The sequence below is a fragment of the Oncorhynchus kisutch genome, linkage group LG24, assembly GCF_002021735.2.
Source record: "Oncorhynchus kisutch isolate 150728-3 linkage group LG24, Okis_V2, whole genome shotgun sequence".
Classification (NCBI taxonomy): domain Eukaryota; kingdom Metazoa; phylum Chordata; class Actinopteri; order Salmoniformes; family Salmonidae; genus Oncorhynchus; species Oncorhynchus kisutch.
The window spans coordinates 26,115,920-26,133,989 of NC_034197.2; the positions used below are offsets into that span (position 1 = coordinate 26,115,920).

The 18,070-nt window shown below is 43.9% G+C and overlaps 1 protein-coding gene across 1 annotated transcript; it reads right to left on the minus strand.

Annotated features, from left to right (window-relative positions):
• Positions 1-6,215: 6,215 nt before the first annotated feature.
• Positions 6,216-17,706, minus strand: LOC109868945 (transcription initiation factor TFIID subunit 4). Its single transcript, XM_020458715.2, has 16 exons — positions 17,346-17,706; positions 16,397-17,191; positions 14,420-14,568; positions 14,209-14,334; positions 13,988-14,116; positions 13,776-13,898; positions 13,563-13,652; positions 13,196-13,438; positions 12,588-12,723; positions 11,037-11,151; positions 10,757-10,926; positions 10,539-10,669; positions 10,149-10,274; positions 9,977-10,033; positions 9,086-9,205; positions 6,216-8,356 (listed from the first exon to the last, which is right to left on the minus strand). The coding sequence occupies exons 1-16, from the start codon at positions 17,575-17,577 to the stop codon at positions 8,192-8,194; spliced, it is 2,907 nt and encodes a 968-aa protein (XP_020314304.1). The 5' UTR covers positions 17,578-17,706; the 3' UTR covers positions 6,216-8,191.
• Positions 17,707-18,070: the final 364 nt, after the last annotated feature.

Sequence of the window (18,070 nt, forward strand, 5' to 3'; positions counted from 1 at the left end):
CAGGGGGAACATATTAGGTGTATGCTACTGAGCTGTAGAAAGAATATATACATTTATTAGACTTGTTCATAAAGGAAAAATTTGTTCATAAGGGCCTGAGGTCAAAGTCAATATTCAGACCACTAGGGGTCAATGTGTTTAGAAAGGATATCCAGTAAGTCTCCCTTTGTATTAGTAGGATCTCCATGTTACCTCCTCTCCTTGGTAGAGCAACATGCTCATTGCCTGTGTATTTGAGGGAGGAGATGGGATGGTTAGCTTCAACAAAGTGAGCTGCTACTGGATAGTCAATGTTCTTACACCTGATTGAGCTGCGGTGTTCAGCTATGCATTGTTTTAATTGTCTTTTCGTTTGTCCTACATGGGCTTTTCCACATGAACAGGTGATGAGATAGATTACTTGGTCTTGCATGAGATGATACTCCTAACAGGGATCTTTCGACCTGTATGTGGGTGTCTGAAGAAAGACGTTTTTATAGTGCTATTGCACTGTGCGCATGAGCCACATTTGTAGTTCCCATTTGGGATAGGTGTCTAGAGTGTCTGAGTGGGCTCAGGGGGCATGTCAGATCTCACCAAGCTATTTCCAAGATTGCGAACACGCTTATAGACCACCAGGGGGTTCCTTGAAGAGGTGTGCGATTTTTTTCTGATTGCAGAATATGCCCGTGCTTTTTCAGGATTGCTTTCATTTTGGGTGGTATCCAAGCCAGCAGCATACCACCCTGCATACCACTGCTGGCTTGCTTCTGAAGCTAAGCAGGGTTGGTCTTGGTCAGTCCCTGGATGGGAGACCAGATGCTGCTGGAAGTGGTGTTGGAGGGCCAGTAGGAGGCACTCTTTGGTCTAAAACTATTCCAATGCCCAGGGTGACAGCTTTCTGATGGGATGTTAAATGGGTGTCCTGACTCTCTGTGGTCATTAAAGATCCCATGGCACTTATTGTAAGAGTAGGGGTGTTAACCCAAGTGTCCTGGCTAAATTCCTAATCTTGCCCTCATACTGTCACCTAATAATCCCCAGTTTTACAATTAGCTCATTCATCCCCCTCCTCTCCCCTGTAACTATTCCCCAGGTTGTTGCTGCAAATGAGAACGTGTTCTCAGTCAACTTACCTGGTAAAATAACAGATAAATACAATTTTAAATAATTATCCAAACCCTTGGTGTGCTTAGTTCAAAAGATGGTTGTGTTGTTTTTCTTCTTTGGTTGTGTTTTTAGTAATTCCTCTCTTGGTTTTTGAGATATTTTCATCATTGCAGCATCAAGAGTTTTGTCCTTGTAGCATCTCATTTTAAATGTATCTGTCATTTTTTTAGCATTGATGTCAAAATGGTGGCCACAGATTCGTTTAACCCTGCATAACTGGCTATATGGTAGACCGTTCTTGAGGGAAAGGGGATTGATAGTTTACATGAGATATTTGAACATAAAAGTTAAGAAACAGCTTGTCCCAACTTTGATTGTGTTATTTTGACTGCCTGCTCTGCTTGATATAGTGGGCTATCAAAAAAGCAACAACAAAAACGAGAATGCAGGTCATGCAAAATAATGTTATCAGTACAGTGCCTTGGGAAAGTATTCAGGCCCCTTGACTTTTTCCACATTTTGTTACGTTACAGCCTTATTCAAAAATTTATTCATTCATTCTTCCCTCATCAATCTACACACAATATCCTATAATGACAAAGCAAAAACAGGTTTTTAGAAATGTTTGCTAATTTATAAAAAATAAACAGAAATGTCACATTTACATAAGTATTCAGACCCTTTACTCAGTACTTTGTTGATACACCTGTGGCAATGATTACAATATCGAGTCTCCTTGGGTATGACACTACAAGCTTGGCACACCTTTATTTGAGGAGTTTCTCCCATTCTTCTCTGCGGATCCTCTCAAGCTCTGTCAGGTTGGACGGGGAGCATTGCTGCACAGCTATTTTCAGGTCTCCCAGAGATGTTCGATCAGGTTCAGGTCCGGGCTCTGGTTGGGCCACTCAAGGACATTCAGAGACTTGTCCCGGAGCCACTCCTGCATTGTCTTGGCTGTGTGCTTGTAGTCGTTGTCCTGTTGGAAGGTGATGCCGGCAGATGAATGGCACGACAGTGGACCTCAGGATCTCATCACGATATCTTTGTGGATTCAAATTGCCATCGATAAAATGCAATTGTTTTCGTTGTCAGTAGCTTATAATTGCCCATGCCATAACCCACTGCCACCATTGGGCACTCTGTTTAAAACATTGATATCAGCAAACTGCTCACCCACACAACGCCATCTGCCAGGTACAGTTGAAAACAGGATTCATCCATGAAGAGCACATTTCTCCAGCGTGCCAGTGGCCATTGAAGGTGAGCATTTGTCCATTGAAGTCGGTTACGACGCCAAACTGCAGTCAGGTCAAGACCCTGGTGAGGACAATGAGCATACAGAAGCGATTTTCTGAAACGGTTTCTGGAGAACTTTTTTAGTTGTGCAAACCCACAATTTCATCAGCTGTCCAGGTGGCTGGACTCAGACAATCCTACAGGTGAAGAAGCCAGATGTGAAGTTCCTGGGCTGGCGTGGTTACACGTGGTCTGCAGTTATGAGGCCGGTTGGACGTACTGCCAAATTCTATAAACATTGGAGGTGGCTTATGGTAGAGAAATTAACATGTAATTCTCTGGCAACAACTCTGGACATTCCTGCATTCAGCATACCAATTGCATGCTCCCCCAAAACTTCAGACATTTGTGGCATTCTGTTGTGTGACAAAACTGAACATTTTAGAGTGGCCTTTTGTTGTCTCCAGCACAAGACACACCTGCGTAATGATCATGCTGTTTAAGCATGCAAGCTTCAGGTGAATGGATTATCTTGGCAAAGTAGAAATGCTCACTAACAAATTTGCACACACATTTGTGCACAAAATTGGAGATAAGTTTTTGTGCATATGGAACATTTCTGGGGTCTTTTATTTCAGTTCATTAAACATGGAACCAACCCTTTACATGTTGCGTTTATATTTTTGTTCAATATAATACATGCTGAGGGATCTGTTTGCAGAAAAAGTATTATGTAAACAAATGAATTTGATAGCAAATTTCCAGCAATTCCACACATTTTGCCAAGACTTATGGTAGGTTATTAATATTATATCCGAGTGAGATTGACTAACAAAATCATTGGGGCCCCCTGGAGGTCAGGGCCCCTGGGCACTTGCCCTGCATGCCCGGTCGGTAATTCTGGCATGATTACTACAAGTCTAAAAATCTGTCTAGACTAACTAATTTCCCAATCAAAAATATTATAACGGTCATGAGCTAATTGAGTGACTGTCAGTGAGTGATATAACACGAGCAAAACGGCTGTAACCAAGTTTCGACATTGCACCTTGTGTATTCTAACTCTCAACAGTAAATTGAGACTCCGACTGAGATCCAAAAAATACTCTGTTTTCTAAAGAGTATCGCTGTCTAATCCTCTCCCACTGATAAAAAAAAACACTCAGTGGATGAAAGTCATCAGTAGGGATCTATCCAAACAAACTACCGTCTCTCTCTCTCAGCCCCACTGCTCAGAGGGATTTGGCTCCTTGGTGATTCAACCTGCTAACATATTTCTGCCAATTAAATTAGATATGTGCAAGGCAATATGTAAGATTACTCAGAAATGATGAACATATACAGTTGAAGTCGGAAGTTTACATACACCTAGGTTGGAGTCATTAAAACAAGTTTTTCAACCAATCCACAAATGTCTTTGTTAACAAACTATAGTTTTGGCAAGTCGGTTAGAACATCTACTTTGTGCATGACACAAGTCATTTTTCCAACAATTGTTTACAGATCATTTCATTTATAATTCACTGTATCACAATTCCAGTGGGTCAGAAGTTTACATACACTAAGTTGACTGCGTCTTTAAACAGCTTGGAAAATCCCAGAAAATGATGTCATAGCTTTAGAAGCTTCTGATAGGCTAATTGACATCATTTGAGTCAATTGGAGGTGTACCTGTGGATGTAGTTCAAGGACTACCTTCAAACTCAGTGCATCTTTACTTGACATCATGGGAAAAATCAAAAGAAATCAGCCAAGACCCCAGAAAAAAATTGTAGACCTCCACAAGTCTGGTTCTTCCTTGGGAGCAATTTCCAAATTCCTGAAGGTACCACGTTCATCTGTACAAACAATAGTACGCAAGTGTAAACACCATGGGACCACACAGCCGTCATACCGCTCAGGAAGGAGACGTGTTCTGTCTCCTAGAGATGAACGTCCTTTGGTGCAAAAAGTGCAAATCAATCCCAGAACAACAGCAAAGGACCTTGTGAAGATGCTGGAGGAAACAGGTAAAAAAGTATCTATTTCCACAGTAAAACGAGTCCTACATCGACATAACCTGAAAGGCCGCTCAGCAAGGAAGAAGCCACTGCTCCAAAACCACCATAAAAAAGCCAGACTACGGTTTGCAACTGCACATGGGGACAAAGATCATACTTTTTGGAGAAATGTTCTCTGGTCTGATGAAACAAAAATAGAACTGTTTGGCCATAATGACCATCGTTATGTTTGGAGGAAAAAGGGGGATGCTTGCAAGCCGAAGAAAACCATCCCAACTGTGAAGCACGGGTGTGGCAGCATCATGTTGTGGGGGTACTTTGCTGCAGGAGGGACTGGTGCACTTCACAAAATAGATGGCATCATGAGGATGGAAAATTGTGGATATATTGAAGCAACATCTCAAGACATCAGTCAGGAAGTCAAAGCTTGGTCGCAAATGGGTCTTCCAAGAGAACAATGACCCCAAGCATACTTCCAAAGTTGATGCAAAATGGCTTAAGGACAACAAAGTCAAAGTATTGGAGTGGCCATCACAAAGCCTTGACCTCAATCCCATAGAAAATGTGTGGGCAGAACTGAAAAAGCGTGTACGATCAAGGAGGTCTGCAAACCTGACTCAGTTACACCAGCTCTGTCAAGAGGAATGGGACAAAATTCACCCAACTTATTGTGGGAAGCTTGTGGAAGGCTACCCCGAAACATTTGACCCAAGTTAAACAATTTAAAGGCAATGCTACTAAATACTAATCAAGTGTATGTAAACTTCTGACCCACTGGGAATGAGATGAAAGAAATAAAAGCTGAAATAAATCATTCTCTAATATTATTCTGACATTTCACATTCTTAAAATAAAGTGGTGATCCTAACTGACCTAAAACAGGGATTTCTGTACTCTGATTAAATGTCAGGAATTGTTTAAAACTGAGTTGAAATGTATTTGGCTAAGGTGTATGTAAACTTCCAACTTCAACTAAGTATTTGGGTAGACTTGCGATGCTGCCCAAGTATGGGATATAGACTGGGTGAAGACACAGGGATCCACAGGAATCTACTGTGTCTGCAGAGTGAACAGAAACAAACTCCATAAGCCTAATATCCACACTATCTGAAACAGGGACATGACTCTGTGCGCTTTACTGTGAGCCCTCAATGAGCTGCCCAACTGTGTGTTTCTGAGTGTCTGTAGTAACCCAGTGGTGTGTACGTAAAGATCAACAGCCTGCATTCTCAAAGTCACTGGAACCAGAGCACAGCCAGAGACATGACTCCTGGTGCTGTTTGGCTAGCTAGTGTTGCTCATAAAATCTCTTATCAGTCTGGCATTCTCAACTCATGTCTGTTGCTGAGCTAAGGGGAGGGTTGGGAAACTGACGGTATGCACCAAAGGCTGCTGTACTGATAGAGCCATATGCAGGGGTGGAATTGGGAGAAATCACCCCAGGAACTTACCACTGTCATATCCCCGGGCATTCAGCTTTGAAACATTGTAGCATCTTAAAATACTCCCCCCTGAGATTTTCACTTTGTGAACTCCATTCACACGTGTGTGACTTTGACTTGGATCACGTCCACATAGATACAGGTGAGATCGGTCTCACTCCCAAAGACACAAAGCTAATTCATTTGGTTTTCTGCAAGATGCTTCCTCGCTGTTTGAGGGACATAGAGATTGTGACGAAATAGTGCCCTCCTGTGGAAGAATTATGCACTTTAACTCAGGAACTATATTAATTAAAATGTAAATCATTCATCATAGCTACATCATTTGAGCCCATCTGTCTTTGGGCTAATAAAGTTGATAACCACTGTATAAGACAAACTATAAAACACAGACATTGGCAAGATCCACCGATAGGTTTTCACTGGGACCAGGCAGAAAGATAGGTTGTTGTACTATTTTTCATTCTTTTAATGAAGGAGAGCATTCTCTCGTAATCATCTATAAAACAATTGCAATTAAAAAACATTATTTCACTTAGAATATTTACATATTAACAAGTGGCTGTGCAAAATGTACAAGATATTAATAAGAAGTAATCTGCTTCAGGTTTTTCACTAAAAACAGTTCTCTGATAGAACATGGATAAGGGACAGATGCGTAACAGCTGCTAGGGGCTACGGTATTGAAAAGTACAGTCTGAAAGGTTTCATCAATACCATCCAAAAGCTTAACAACCAACCGATTAGTATGTGCGCTAAGAAATATAAAGAATATACATAAAGTGGGTGTATGCTTCTGACCGACTGCTTGATTAAAAAAACAGATCGTTCGGGGGTGCATTCTATATACCATATTCTGCATTCCATCCCACATCACCATGGCAGCTAGCAATGGCCTCCATTCAATCATAAACGCTATCTATTGCCAACTTTGCATCAGTCTCACTTTTCATTGTTGCATCAATTAATTAATGTAAATTGTTTTACATTACTCCTCTGAAAATATATATATATATATATATTGTATATCAATTTCTTCACACGGTCTACTGATAAAAACCTACAATTTACCGACTGCTTCCATAGGATGTGTGTGTGTTTTCATGTATGCATATACATGTACAAAATGTTATCAACAGACATGCTGACAAAATAAATAATCATTATAAGTGATTAAAAACAAAGTCCAACACACAAGCACCTGGGAAGAGATGCTAAAGCAGAAATCTCTGTGGAAAATTGACTGATTGAGAAGGAGTTCTGTCATCAGAGGTGGAGAGTTAGAGATGTATGATTAATATGGCTTATTATGGCTGCAAGGCAGCTCCATGGAAGAGTAATACCAGTCAAATTAAAATGATCCTCAGTCAGTAAAAGGGCACTAGAATGAATGACTAGAAAATAGGAAAAATAAAACGTCTCCTCAACAAAATGCACAGAGTCTCTGTATCGTCAGGTATTTGACGTTACTCCTGCAGGTTTATACATTTGTTGGTTAAACGTGTTAAAAAGTCCCCTAGCTGGGGATCTTTCTAAAGAACGTCTAATCATATATTGCATGAGGTTAAAGGATGGAAAAGCTAATGCATGTCCCTACTGCAAAACATGAGGATATTTCCAGACCGAAAGGAGACCTCACAAATAAGAGCATTTCCCCTCTAGGGGAGTGTATGGGAGGGGACCTGGTTGCCAGTAGCAGGTCTCTAACATGGAGAATGATTGAGGCCTCTAGTGGACAAAAGGCCATATTAGCATAGGCAGCGCCATTGGGGGCATCCACCATTTTAATGTGGTCAACTAGGTGGGACTTCCAACTTTATTGGCAGATCTCTCCTGGTGACCTTGTTGAAGTCATGTCCAACTGGGTCATCAGGAGGGATCAGGCAATCATGAAGAAGGCCAGAAGAGCTAGTCTGATAGGTCAGTCCCAACAACTCATTGTTTCACAGCTGCAACAGCCTGGTCTCTCTTGAGGAGGGAGTGTAGGGTTCAGCTGATGATTCATTTTCCAGGTGTCATTGGTCTCTCCTCTAGTCTAAGAGGTCATGATTCTAGGAGAGTACAGAAGAAGAGACGGTACCATCAAGGGTAGCTGGTCTATTTTGCCCTTTGAGGGAGGTGCTATTGGTTGTTCTAGTCTCTAGGGGAGGTGCTATAGGGAGTGACTGGTCTCTGTCTGTTAGGGAGGTGCTATAGGGAGTGGCTGGTCTCTGTCTGTTAGGGAGGTGCTATAGGGAGTGGCTGATCTCTGTCTGTTAGGGAGGTGCTATAGGGAGTGGCTGGTCTCTGTCTGTTAGGGAGGTGCTATAGGGAGTGGCTGGTCTCTGTCTGTTAGGGAGGTGCTATAGGGAGTGGCTGGTTAGTCTCATTCATTTCTTGTCCCTTAGAAAAGCTTTATTGGGCATGTCCGGTCTCCCTGTGTTATTTGAGGAGGCCTTTATAGAGCAGGTGTGAGCAGCTGGTCTCCCTCTCATTTTCCAGACAGAAGAGCAGGTCCCTGAGGTTAACCCGGGTGATGCGCTGGCGCTGAGGCCTGGAGCCTCCGCTACTGTACCCACCTGACGGAGAGGGACCAGAGCACAAGTCCTGAAGAGAAAGAGGAGGAAAAAGGGAAGAGAGAGGAAGTAAAGTCCATTTGATCTTCAAATATGTGTATGATAGGGTGCTATCATCTAAAAGCATCATTTTCTTTGTTAATATCCATTAGGATCCTGTCTCAGCCTCCAGTATTTATGCTGCAATAGTTTGTGTCGGGGGGCTAGAGACAGTCTGTTATATCTGGAGTATTTCTCCTGCCTTATCCGGTGTCCGGTGTGAATTTAAGTATATATTCTCTCTCTCTCCCTGAGCCCGAGGATCATGCCTCATGATTACCTGGCCTGATGACTCCTTGCTGTCCCCAGTCCACCTGGTCGTGCTGCTACTCTGGTTTCAACTGTTCTGCCTGCGGCTATGGAACCCTGACCTGTTCACCAGACGTGCTACCTTATCCCAGACCTGCCGTTTTAACCTCTCTAGAGTCAGCATTTACTCCTGAGGTGCTGACCTGTTGCACCCTATACAACCACTGTGATTATTATTATTTGACCCTGCTGGTCATCTATGAACATTTGAACATTTTGGCCATGTTCTGTTATAATCTTCACCCGGCACAGCCAGAAGAGGACTGGCCACCCATCATAGCATGGTTCGGGTTTCTGTACAGCACTTTATGACATCAGCTGATGTAAGAAGGGCTTTATAAATGAATGTAATTGATCAGGAGTCAATGATCTAGCCCAGAGTACAAGTCTATGTTTGGTTATGGTACTCTACCTCAGCCCCGGTTCCGCTGACAGGGGAGTTCATTTTCCTTTTCTTCCTGGGGCCGATGGCTGCCAGGGCCGTCATGTTGGCCTCCTTCTGCCTGATCTGATTCAGTTCCTGCTGCTGCATCTAGACCACACACACACAGAGAGAGGGAACAGGCATTACAATACACGACTACTTTGCCTGAAGACAGACACATGACCACACATACCGGCACCCACTATAAATGAACATATTGACACACAAAGAGTATGAGAAACACTACAATTCAAATCAAATCAAATTTTATTTGTCACATACACATGGTTAGCAGATGTTAATGTGAGTGTAGCGAAATGCTTGTGCTTCTAGTTCCGACAATGCAGTAATAACCAACAAGTAATCTAACTAACAATTCCAAAACTACTACCTTATAGACATAAGTGTAAGGGGATAAAGAATATGTACATAAAGATATGAATGAGTGATGGTACAGAGCAGCATAGGCAAGATACAGTAGATGGTATTGAGTGCAGTATATACATATGAGATGAGTATGTAAACAATGTGGCATAGTTAAAGTGGCTAGTGATACATGTATTACATAAAGATGCAGTAGATGATATAGAGTACAGTATATACGTATACATATGAGATGAATAATGTAGGGTATGTAAACATTATATTAGGTAGCATTGTTTAAAGTGGCTAGTGATATATTTTACATCATTTCCAATCAATTCACATTATTAAAGTGGCTGGAGTTGAGTCAGTGTGTTGGCAGCAGCCACTCAATGTTAGTGGTGGCTGTTTAACAGTCTGATGGCCTTGAGATAGAAGCTGTTTTTCAGTCTCTCTCATTCACATACAACATGTTACACACACCATGTATACAGCTACACCAGCCTGTACTCTTACCTCTTTAGCCTTCTGTTTGAGCCGAAGCTGCTCTGGGTCCTCTTGTCGTGATCGAGACTGGGGGAAGAAAGAGGCACAGTATTCAGTATCAACACTACTAGCACTTACAGTATATGACCACTAGACGGCATAAACAGCTATACATTACTGCCTCTGGTGGAGAGTTAGTTACCTTAGCTGCCTTCATCAGGATCTCTCTCTCCTGCTCCTCCTTCCTCTGTTTCTCCATCTGATCCAGCTGCTCAAAGAACTTCAGCTGTGCTCGCACGTCACTCACCTGTTCACACTTATCATCCTCCTGAAGGAGAGCGAGAGAGATGGATGGAGAGGGGAAAGATAAATAATGAATTACATGGGTAAAATGGTTCAATCAGATATTATCACTGGCATCATCAAATTATTTCAGCACTTTTTGCAAAACTGTTGCAATGAGCACCAGTGAAGATCAAATACCAAATAAACTGGTTTTGACTAAATATATATACAACTTGAATAACTCATGAAATAAATTTACTAGTGAACCTCTTCCACACAAACACCCACAGAAGCTGTGTTCATTCACCTTGAAGGTGATGCTTTTCTGCTGCGCCACCACCGTCAATTTCTCCAGCAGGTTCTGCAGCCGATGCTGTGTTGCATGGGACACGTAGCTGATCACCTCCGGCCCCAGGTTAGTCACCCCTAACCTCCCGCCTGTTACAACACAAGAGGACAGGAGATGTCATAGATTTTAGGTACAGAATGTGTGTGTGTGTGTGTGTGTGTGTGTGTGTGTCTCACCTATCTCATGTACTCTCTGGGTTAGTGAGGAGGTGTAGAGGAAGGCCTCGTCTTTACAAGAGCGAGTCACCATGCCGACCAGCTCAGAGTTGGTTGCCAGAATGCGGGCACTCTCCTCTGATAGGTTGACTCCAGCCATAGAGGCCACGTCATTTATATCATCATCATCCCTGAATGGAGGGAGAGAAACTGTTTATAAGGCCTCATTTTCACTTGAAGAATTCCAAAATCATCTGATTTGTACATGTATGTCTATGAGTGTGTGTATGTATGTGTTTACTTGAAGGTTCCTCCGCCTGCCTCCTTCTGCCTGTTCTTCAGTACTACAGAGAGCATAGACTGGGGCCCCATTGTTACTTTGGCTCCTGGTGCTAGAGCCTGCTTCACTACAGGAACTGAGAGAGAGGGAAGAGACAGAGAGAGAGCAGGAGAAAGTGAGGGGGCAGTTACATAACAGAGACACTATATTTTTTATTTAACCTCCTAACCCTTTCACATTGTATATCATAACTCAGTAATAAATAATTCACTTTTTCTTGGTAGAGTTGTTGTGAGCCGAAAAGAGAAGCGGACGTCAAGAGGAAGAGAGATGGAGGAAGAACACATGTCACAGATGGAGAGCTTTCCAAGGGTCCCTCGGTCAGTGAAGCCAGCAAGGCAAGCCAGGAGGACACTGGACAAACATACACACCCACAGCAGCAGCACTTATCATATTACTGCCGTCTCCACTAGCTAATAGTAGCTGGCCACAGACAGAACCAGTACACTTCTTTCTATCTGTCGCCTTCGATCATGGACACTGCTAACTGGCATTGTTCACAGTGTGTGTCTTTGTCCCAGAGCCTCACAGCCCAGTGGGAAATACCTCACACAGGAAAGATCCAATCCTGCACAGGTGTCATATCACATTCTACAGTGATGGTATCAAAGCATTAAATAATACAATTAATCAGGTAATACAAAGTACTATTAGGCCCATAGTATATTTTATCTTTTGTATAAATTATATTTCTATTAGAATGTTCATCTATGACGAGTACACAAATGCATGCATCAAACACACAGGCAAAATGCAGATAGAGTCGATGTCTGCGCCCCAGCGGAAATCTAATTAGCATTGCCTCACAAGACACATCTGAAGGTCCCTCGTACCAGTTGAAAAAATGAATGGAAGTATACAGAGCATTCTGAAATATTCAGACCCCTGGACTTTTTCCACATTTTGTTACGTTAGAGCCTTATTCTAAAATTGATTAAATGAATTGGTTTCCTCATCAATCTGTACACAATATCCCCCGTAATGACAAAGCAAAAACCAAGCCATGAGGTCGAAGGAATTGTCCATAGAGCTCAGAGACAGGATTATGTCAAGGCACAGATATGGGGAAGAGTACCAAAACATTTCTGCTGAACTGAAGGTCACCAAGAACACAGTGGCCTCCATCATTCTTAAATGGAAGAAGTTTGGAACCACCAAGACTCTTCCTAGAGTTGGTCGCCTAGACAAACTGAGCAATCAGGGGAGAAGGGCCTTGGTCAGGGAGGTGACCAAGAACCCGATGGTCACTCTGACAGAGCTCCAGAGTTCCTCTGTGGAGATGGAAGAACCTTCCAGAAGGACAACCGTCTCCTCAATAAAAGTGAGTGGCCTAGCCGGAGACTGGACTTGAACCTGATCGAACATCTCTGGAGAGACCTAAAAATAGCTGTGCAGCGACGTTCCCCATCCAACCTAACAGAGCTTGAAAGGAATGGCAGAGAAAATGGCTTCGACAGGGCTAAGATTGTAATGGGATAAGAAAGGACACAGAAAATACAAAACACACACACCTGTCTGAAGCTGTCTGACCACCTGCGGTTGCCCCATGATGATGTGACTGTGGGGCTGGCCTCGGAGAGTAACCATGGGTGACTGGGCCAGAGTCACCTGAGGCCTCCCCATTGCCCCCTGCTGCTGAGGCACCATCTACACACAGAGACAGAGAGAGGCAGAGAGAGACAGAGAGAGACAGAGAGAGACAGAGAGAGACAGAGAGAGACAAAGAGAGACAGAGAGAGGCCATAGAGAGTGAGACCAGAGAGAGAGAGCGAGACCAGAGAGAGAGAGCGAGACCAGAGAGAGAGAGCGAGACCAGAGAGAGAGAGCGAGACCAGAGAGAGAGAGCGAGACCAGAGAGAGAAAACAGAGAGGGAAAGCGAGAGAGGCCAGAGAGAAAGAAAGAGTGCAGACCTGAACCTTACTGTGCAGGCTCGGGTATTTCCTTTTCACATAGTCCTTTCCAGCAACTATGCTGGACGCATAACCAGGCGATACACTTGGGGTCATCCCTCAACATAACATACAGTCATATAGACTTCCCATTACATTAAAACAACAAGGCACCCTACCCATACAACAGAGGAAACACTGAGTGGAGTATCGTTAGGATATAGTATACCAGGCCAGGCTTGCTATGAGGTGTCTGGGCCAGGCTGATAACAGGAAACTGGTGCATGGTCCCCTTGGCCCCAGGGCTACTACTGTTGAGACGGGAGTTCTGTGCCGTGGACGTGCCCCCCAGCACCGCAGCAGTCAAGGCCTTGGAGGGGGCGGAAGGCTGGGCGCCAGTGTGAGGCAGCTGGCTCTGCTGGATGAAGGCTGCCGAGTCTGGGGTCATTTGACGCAGTGCAGGAAGACTCCTCTGGAGATGGGGAGGAAGAGCACAAATCATTCTCTCATCTACAGTATATTGCATCGTTGGCCACATGTATTTATTTGGGTGTATAGCTAGCTACATTAGAGAAGGGAAAAGCCATCCGTCTCACCTTGAGGAAAGGCACGAGATATGGCTGAGGAGAGGAGTTGAGCTCCCGGTATAACCGACTGGTGAAGTCCTCCGCTTCGATCTTACTCTCCTGTGGTGGTAGAAAAACAGACAACATAGAAAGATAAAGTGAGAAAAATAGTGAGAGTGAAAGTGAGTGCAAGAGACAGACACATATGGCCAGACAGATGGCCAAACAGACAGAAAGGTGTACCAGCAGGCTCTTGACTAACTCCTTGACGTTGGCTGTGGTCTCAGACGACTGCTTCCCGCTGGATGCCAGTTTGATCAGCGTGGACAGGAAGTTCTTACACTTCTTCACATTCTCCAGGATCTCCTAAACACACATATACACAAGTTAGGACTACTGCATGACTATTTAGGAGTAGATAAATGTCGGAAGGAGGGAGATGAATGTTGTCTCACCGTGGTAGAAACGACCGTGGGGGCGCCTGGTGTCCCAGGGGTCCCTGCTCTCTGGGTGACTGCTGCCGAGCAAGGCTGCACTGGAGCCTGACCTGAGGTGGCGGCCGCTCCACCCAGCATAATGGTGTTCTATAGGAGGAGGGAAAGAGGAAGCAGGGTATGAAATGAGACTAAGGGGGAGATTGAAGAGAATTGAAGAGGGGGATGAGTTGTGTACCTACCTGTTGTAGTACAGGAGGCCTCTGGAGGGTGGTGGTGGCCTGGACGGTGGTCTGGGTCGTGGAGCCCTGCTTAGTGATGGTGGTGGTGGGGGTCACCTGACGGGACATCATGGGCGTCCCTGGAGCCTGTAGGACAGAGGAGAGGACAAGGGTTCACACTGTGATCTCTCCATCACTGTAGGTAAGAGATGATTAGTGTGTGTCTGTGCACCTGTACAGAAGTGATCTGGACAGGGGGAGTGCTGGTGGGGGTGGCTGCCCGTGGGGTCATGGCGCTCTGGGACTGGGATTGCATCTGGGCCAGGGTCTGCTGGTGGATCATCAGAAGCTGCCCACTTTCACTGCGTACCAGCACCATGCCTACACAGGGCGTGGAGGGGTCAGGGGTAAGAAGTCAAACAGGGGATATAGATCGACAGACACTTACTTGCTAAATACAAATAACGTTACATATCTTAATAATAACTATGGAAACACTTTGTTTGGTTAGAAAATACAGTGTTGACCACTCTTGGCAGAAATGTACCTTTTTTACTGTCACAACAACAACAAAAAACATTCAGGTCTCAGTGGAGAGTTTAACTAGAGCTAGCATTGATAGCCAGAACCTGTGAGACATGCAACTCCCACAGAAAATGTGCCACATGCATGCAACTACATTACATGATGTGCTATGGTGTCAGCGTGCCTATTGATCAAATCAGTCCATTGTATGTGTGCCAGGGTAGCCTGTGTGTGATTTTACAGACGACACAAGTAGACAGAATCAATAGAACGTTCCCACAGGTCAATGTGCTCGTGGAGCATAAACAACTGACAGCAAAACACACCAGCACAAGGACTTTTGTCTAATAAACAAACCAAAGGTGCAGCAGGTGCAGCAGCGATGGCAACTGTAGCTGATATGACATCTCAAATGTTAACTACAAGTTTGCAACAAAGTTTCTGTTTTACCCTGCCCGCAAAATACATTGTAGCCTCTCTCGACTGTGGCTCGACTGTGGCTAACTGACATAGGGTGAAGTCAGCTTTAGTGGGACACTTTTTGGTAGATTGCCATGTAGACAGTCAACATCAGTGTAGCCCTACTCAAGCAATGTTTATTTAAATTAATTAATGTCTTATCTACATTTTAATGATAACACAAGTTAACAATTTATTATTCAGTGGATGCTACATCCCCTAAAACAAAACCAGAGCCCTACTTTTGATGAAGAGTCTTTCAATGCTAGTGGGACACTTTAGTAGATGAAGTGGGACACTATTTTCTCATTAAGAACACAGTGGCCCACTGCACCTGGCACTTGTGAAATCATCAATTATACTTTGGCTTATAGCTTATAGAGGCTTATAGAAAACACACCATCTGTATTAAAAAAAAATTAAGTTAAAGACAACCTTCGACTAGACCCTCTCAATGCCCTTGGAAAATGTATTTGGGAACACTCCAAGCTCTTGGTGAAAAATCTAACAGAGACATCACAGCTTTACCCCCCCCCCCAAAAAAAACGCTGTCCCTTTCAAAAATTGTGCCTCTTTTCTATGTCACTGTCATTTCTTTCCTTTCCTACTCTTGCTATTTCCTGCTAATTCTATCCATCATCATCCTATGCTGTTTATGTGCTAAATAGCGTCTAGAATCGATTTACAGATGTTAGGAACAACTAAAAGAATATATTTCAATGTATTTTAGAATAACCAATGAGTGAATTGACATTTAAATTTGATTAAAAAGTTTATTTTGTGCATTTTAATAGCTGAAAAAGTCCCTGTCCCACTATCCAAACAGTGGATATAAATCAGATTTTCATAAATATTATAACTATTTACGTGAATGGTTATTATATTTCAAAACACTACCAGTAAATATGAACTTTAACATGAAAAGCTAGATTGTTGAATTATAGTTGACAGAATGACAGGTTATATGTTTCCTATGTACAGCATGTTTCATCTGGTCTCTCCATCTGAGAAACCTGATCACACACAAACACCACAACGATGTCACACTCACCAAAACCATGTTTTCATGCACAGAATACATTCAGCAAAAAGACTAATAACATGTGTTGGGACTGGGCTGCAAAATTATAGTACAGACACAGTACCCTCAAAGAAATGGCCCACTAATGCTGACTTCTCCCTAACTGGCTACTACTACGTCAAAACACCTGAGAATGAAAGTTACCTGGAGGGAGCTGAATGTTTTGGATGTTTGAAGCATTTTGTTGGGGTTGCGGAAGTCTCGGGGAGAACACCTGTGGCGCGATCGCCTTTATCCCACCAGGACAGGCTGCAATAGTCGATGGGATGGAGGTCCTCACATTTTGTAAAACCAGGCTTTTACCTACAACACTGGGGCCGGTCACTTCTGAAGTCGTTTGTGTGGTCGTTTTTGGAGACTCCAATGTGTTGATTTGCGCTTCTGAACTTGCAGGGTGGGCAACGTTGACAGATCGTATCAGAACCGTATTATTACTCCCGCTCTGCGCGGTGACTGTTCCGAGGGGTTGCATAGGCGGCCTCACGAGCGTGACAGTGGGCACACTGTTTAGAACAGACAGCTGAGACGATATCACAGTTGAAGTGACAGCATTGTGCATAAGAGGTGTTTGAATGACTGTGCTGGAAGTTGAGGGTAAGACTACGTTTCCTTTGACTACGGAGCTCGGTCCGTTGTTGACAACCGCGACGGCGGGCACTGTGCTGCTTGCCGAGCTCACCAAAGCGGCAACACTTCCTGAATTATGAGAGTTTATCACAACGCTCCTTCCATTTAAAGTTTGTACACCAGCCGCCCCAGTTTTTCTGATCCCAGCTCCGTGATCGGGAACCTCCGTTATCACACCACTGACTGCCCCAGTCTTGCTCGGACTGTGCCCGGCTGTCATGCTCGATCCCACCGCCGTTGTCCCGACCGCAGCATATATGGTTGAACCCTGGGACCTCCTACTATTAATGACCCCCCCTGGCACGCCAGTCCCTACAAAATAGGAAACAGATGAGGGATGGGAATATCTATCAATTGAACATGGATAGCTGTATAAGCAAGTTGTCAAATTGTGTGGCTAAAAGAGACAAAAACAGAAAAACAACGTGACCAGAATAAGCTAACGTTAACCAGTAATCTATTTTACCTGGTTTAGCAAGCTCTTGTGAAAGTCCCATTTCGCTGTCCTGGACATTGGAATTGCGACCTACAGCTGAGATGTCAATGTGATTTGCTGCAGCCTGGACCCTAACTGAAGACTTTCCACGACCCGATCCCGTGAGCTCAGACTCCAAAGACCCGACTAGATCACTAACTACTTTCTCGTCCACCTCTGTGTTGAAGAAAACATCATCCAGTAAATCGGAGCCCGCCGCCATCTTTACTCGCTCGTGAGACGCATGCACCGATTGGATACTCCGTCACTCACATCGGATTCCAGGGTGCTCTGATTGGTTATTGTTAGATTTACAGTTTGGGATGAATTGTTATAAATTACATTTAAGGAATCGCAGCAGGATGCGATATAGCACGGGCGAAAAAAAATGGGACGACAGTACAGACAGGGTTGCATTTGGTAGTTGTGCGGCTAGCGTTGCCAAAATTTAAACGAACCACACATCGATTATGTTACCGAGTTTTGTTACTATTTTGAATCATTATAGAGGAAATGCAGCGGCTTTCTTTGAGCTTTTATTCTCGACTCAAAATGGCTGCGTTGTTTTTCAGGCTGTCTGTCCTACAGCTGCTGTCACCGCCCGCACGAGGGCGCTGGTCGAGCGCTCGCTGCCGACTGTCAGAACTGGACAACCAGCTTCGTGCCCACTGACAAACACTGACACATATGCAGGACAATAGCATCTGTCATTGACT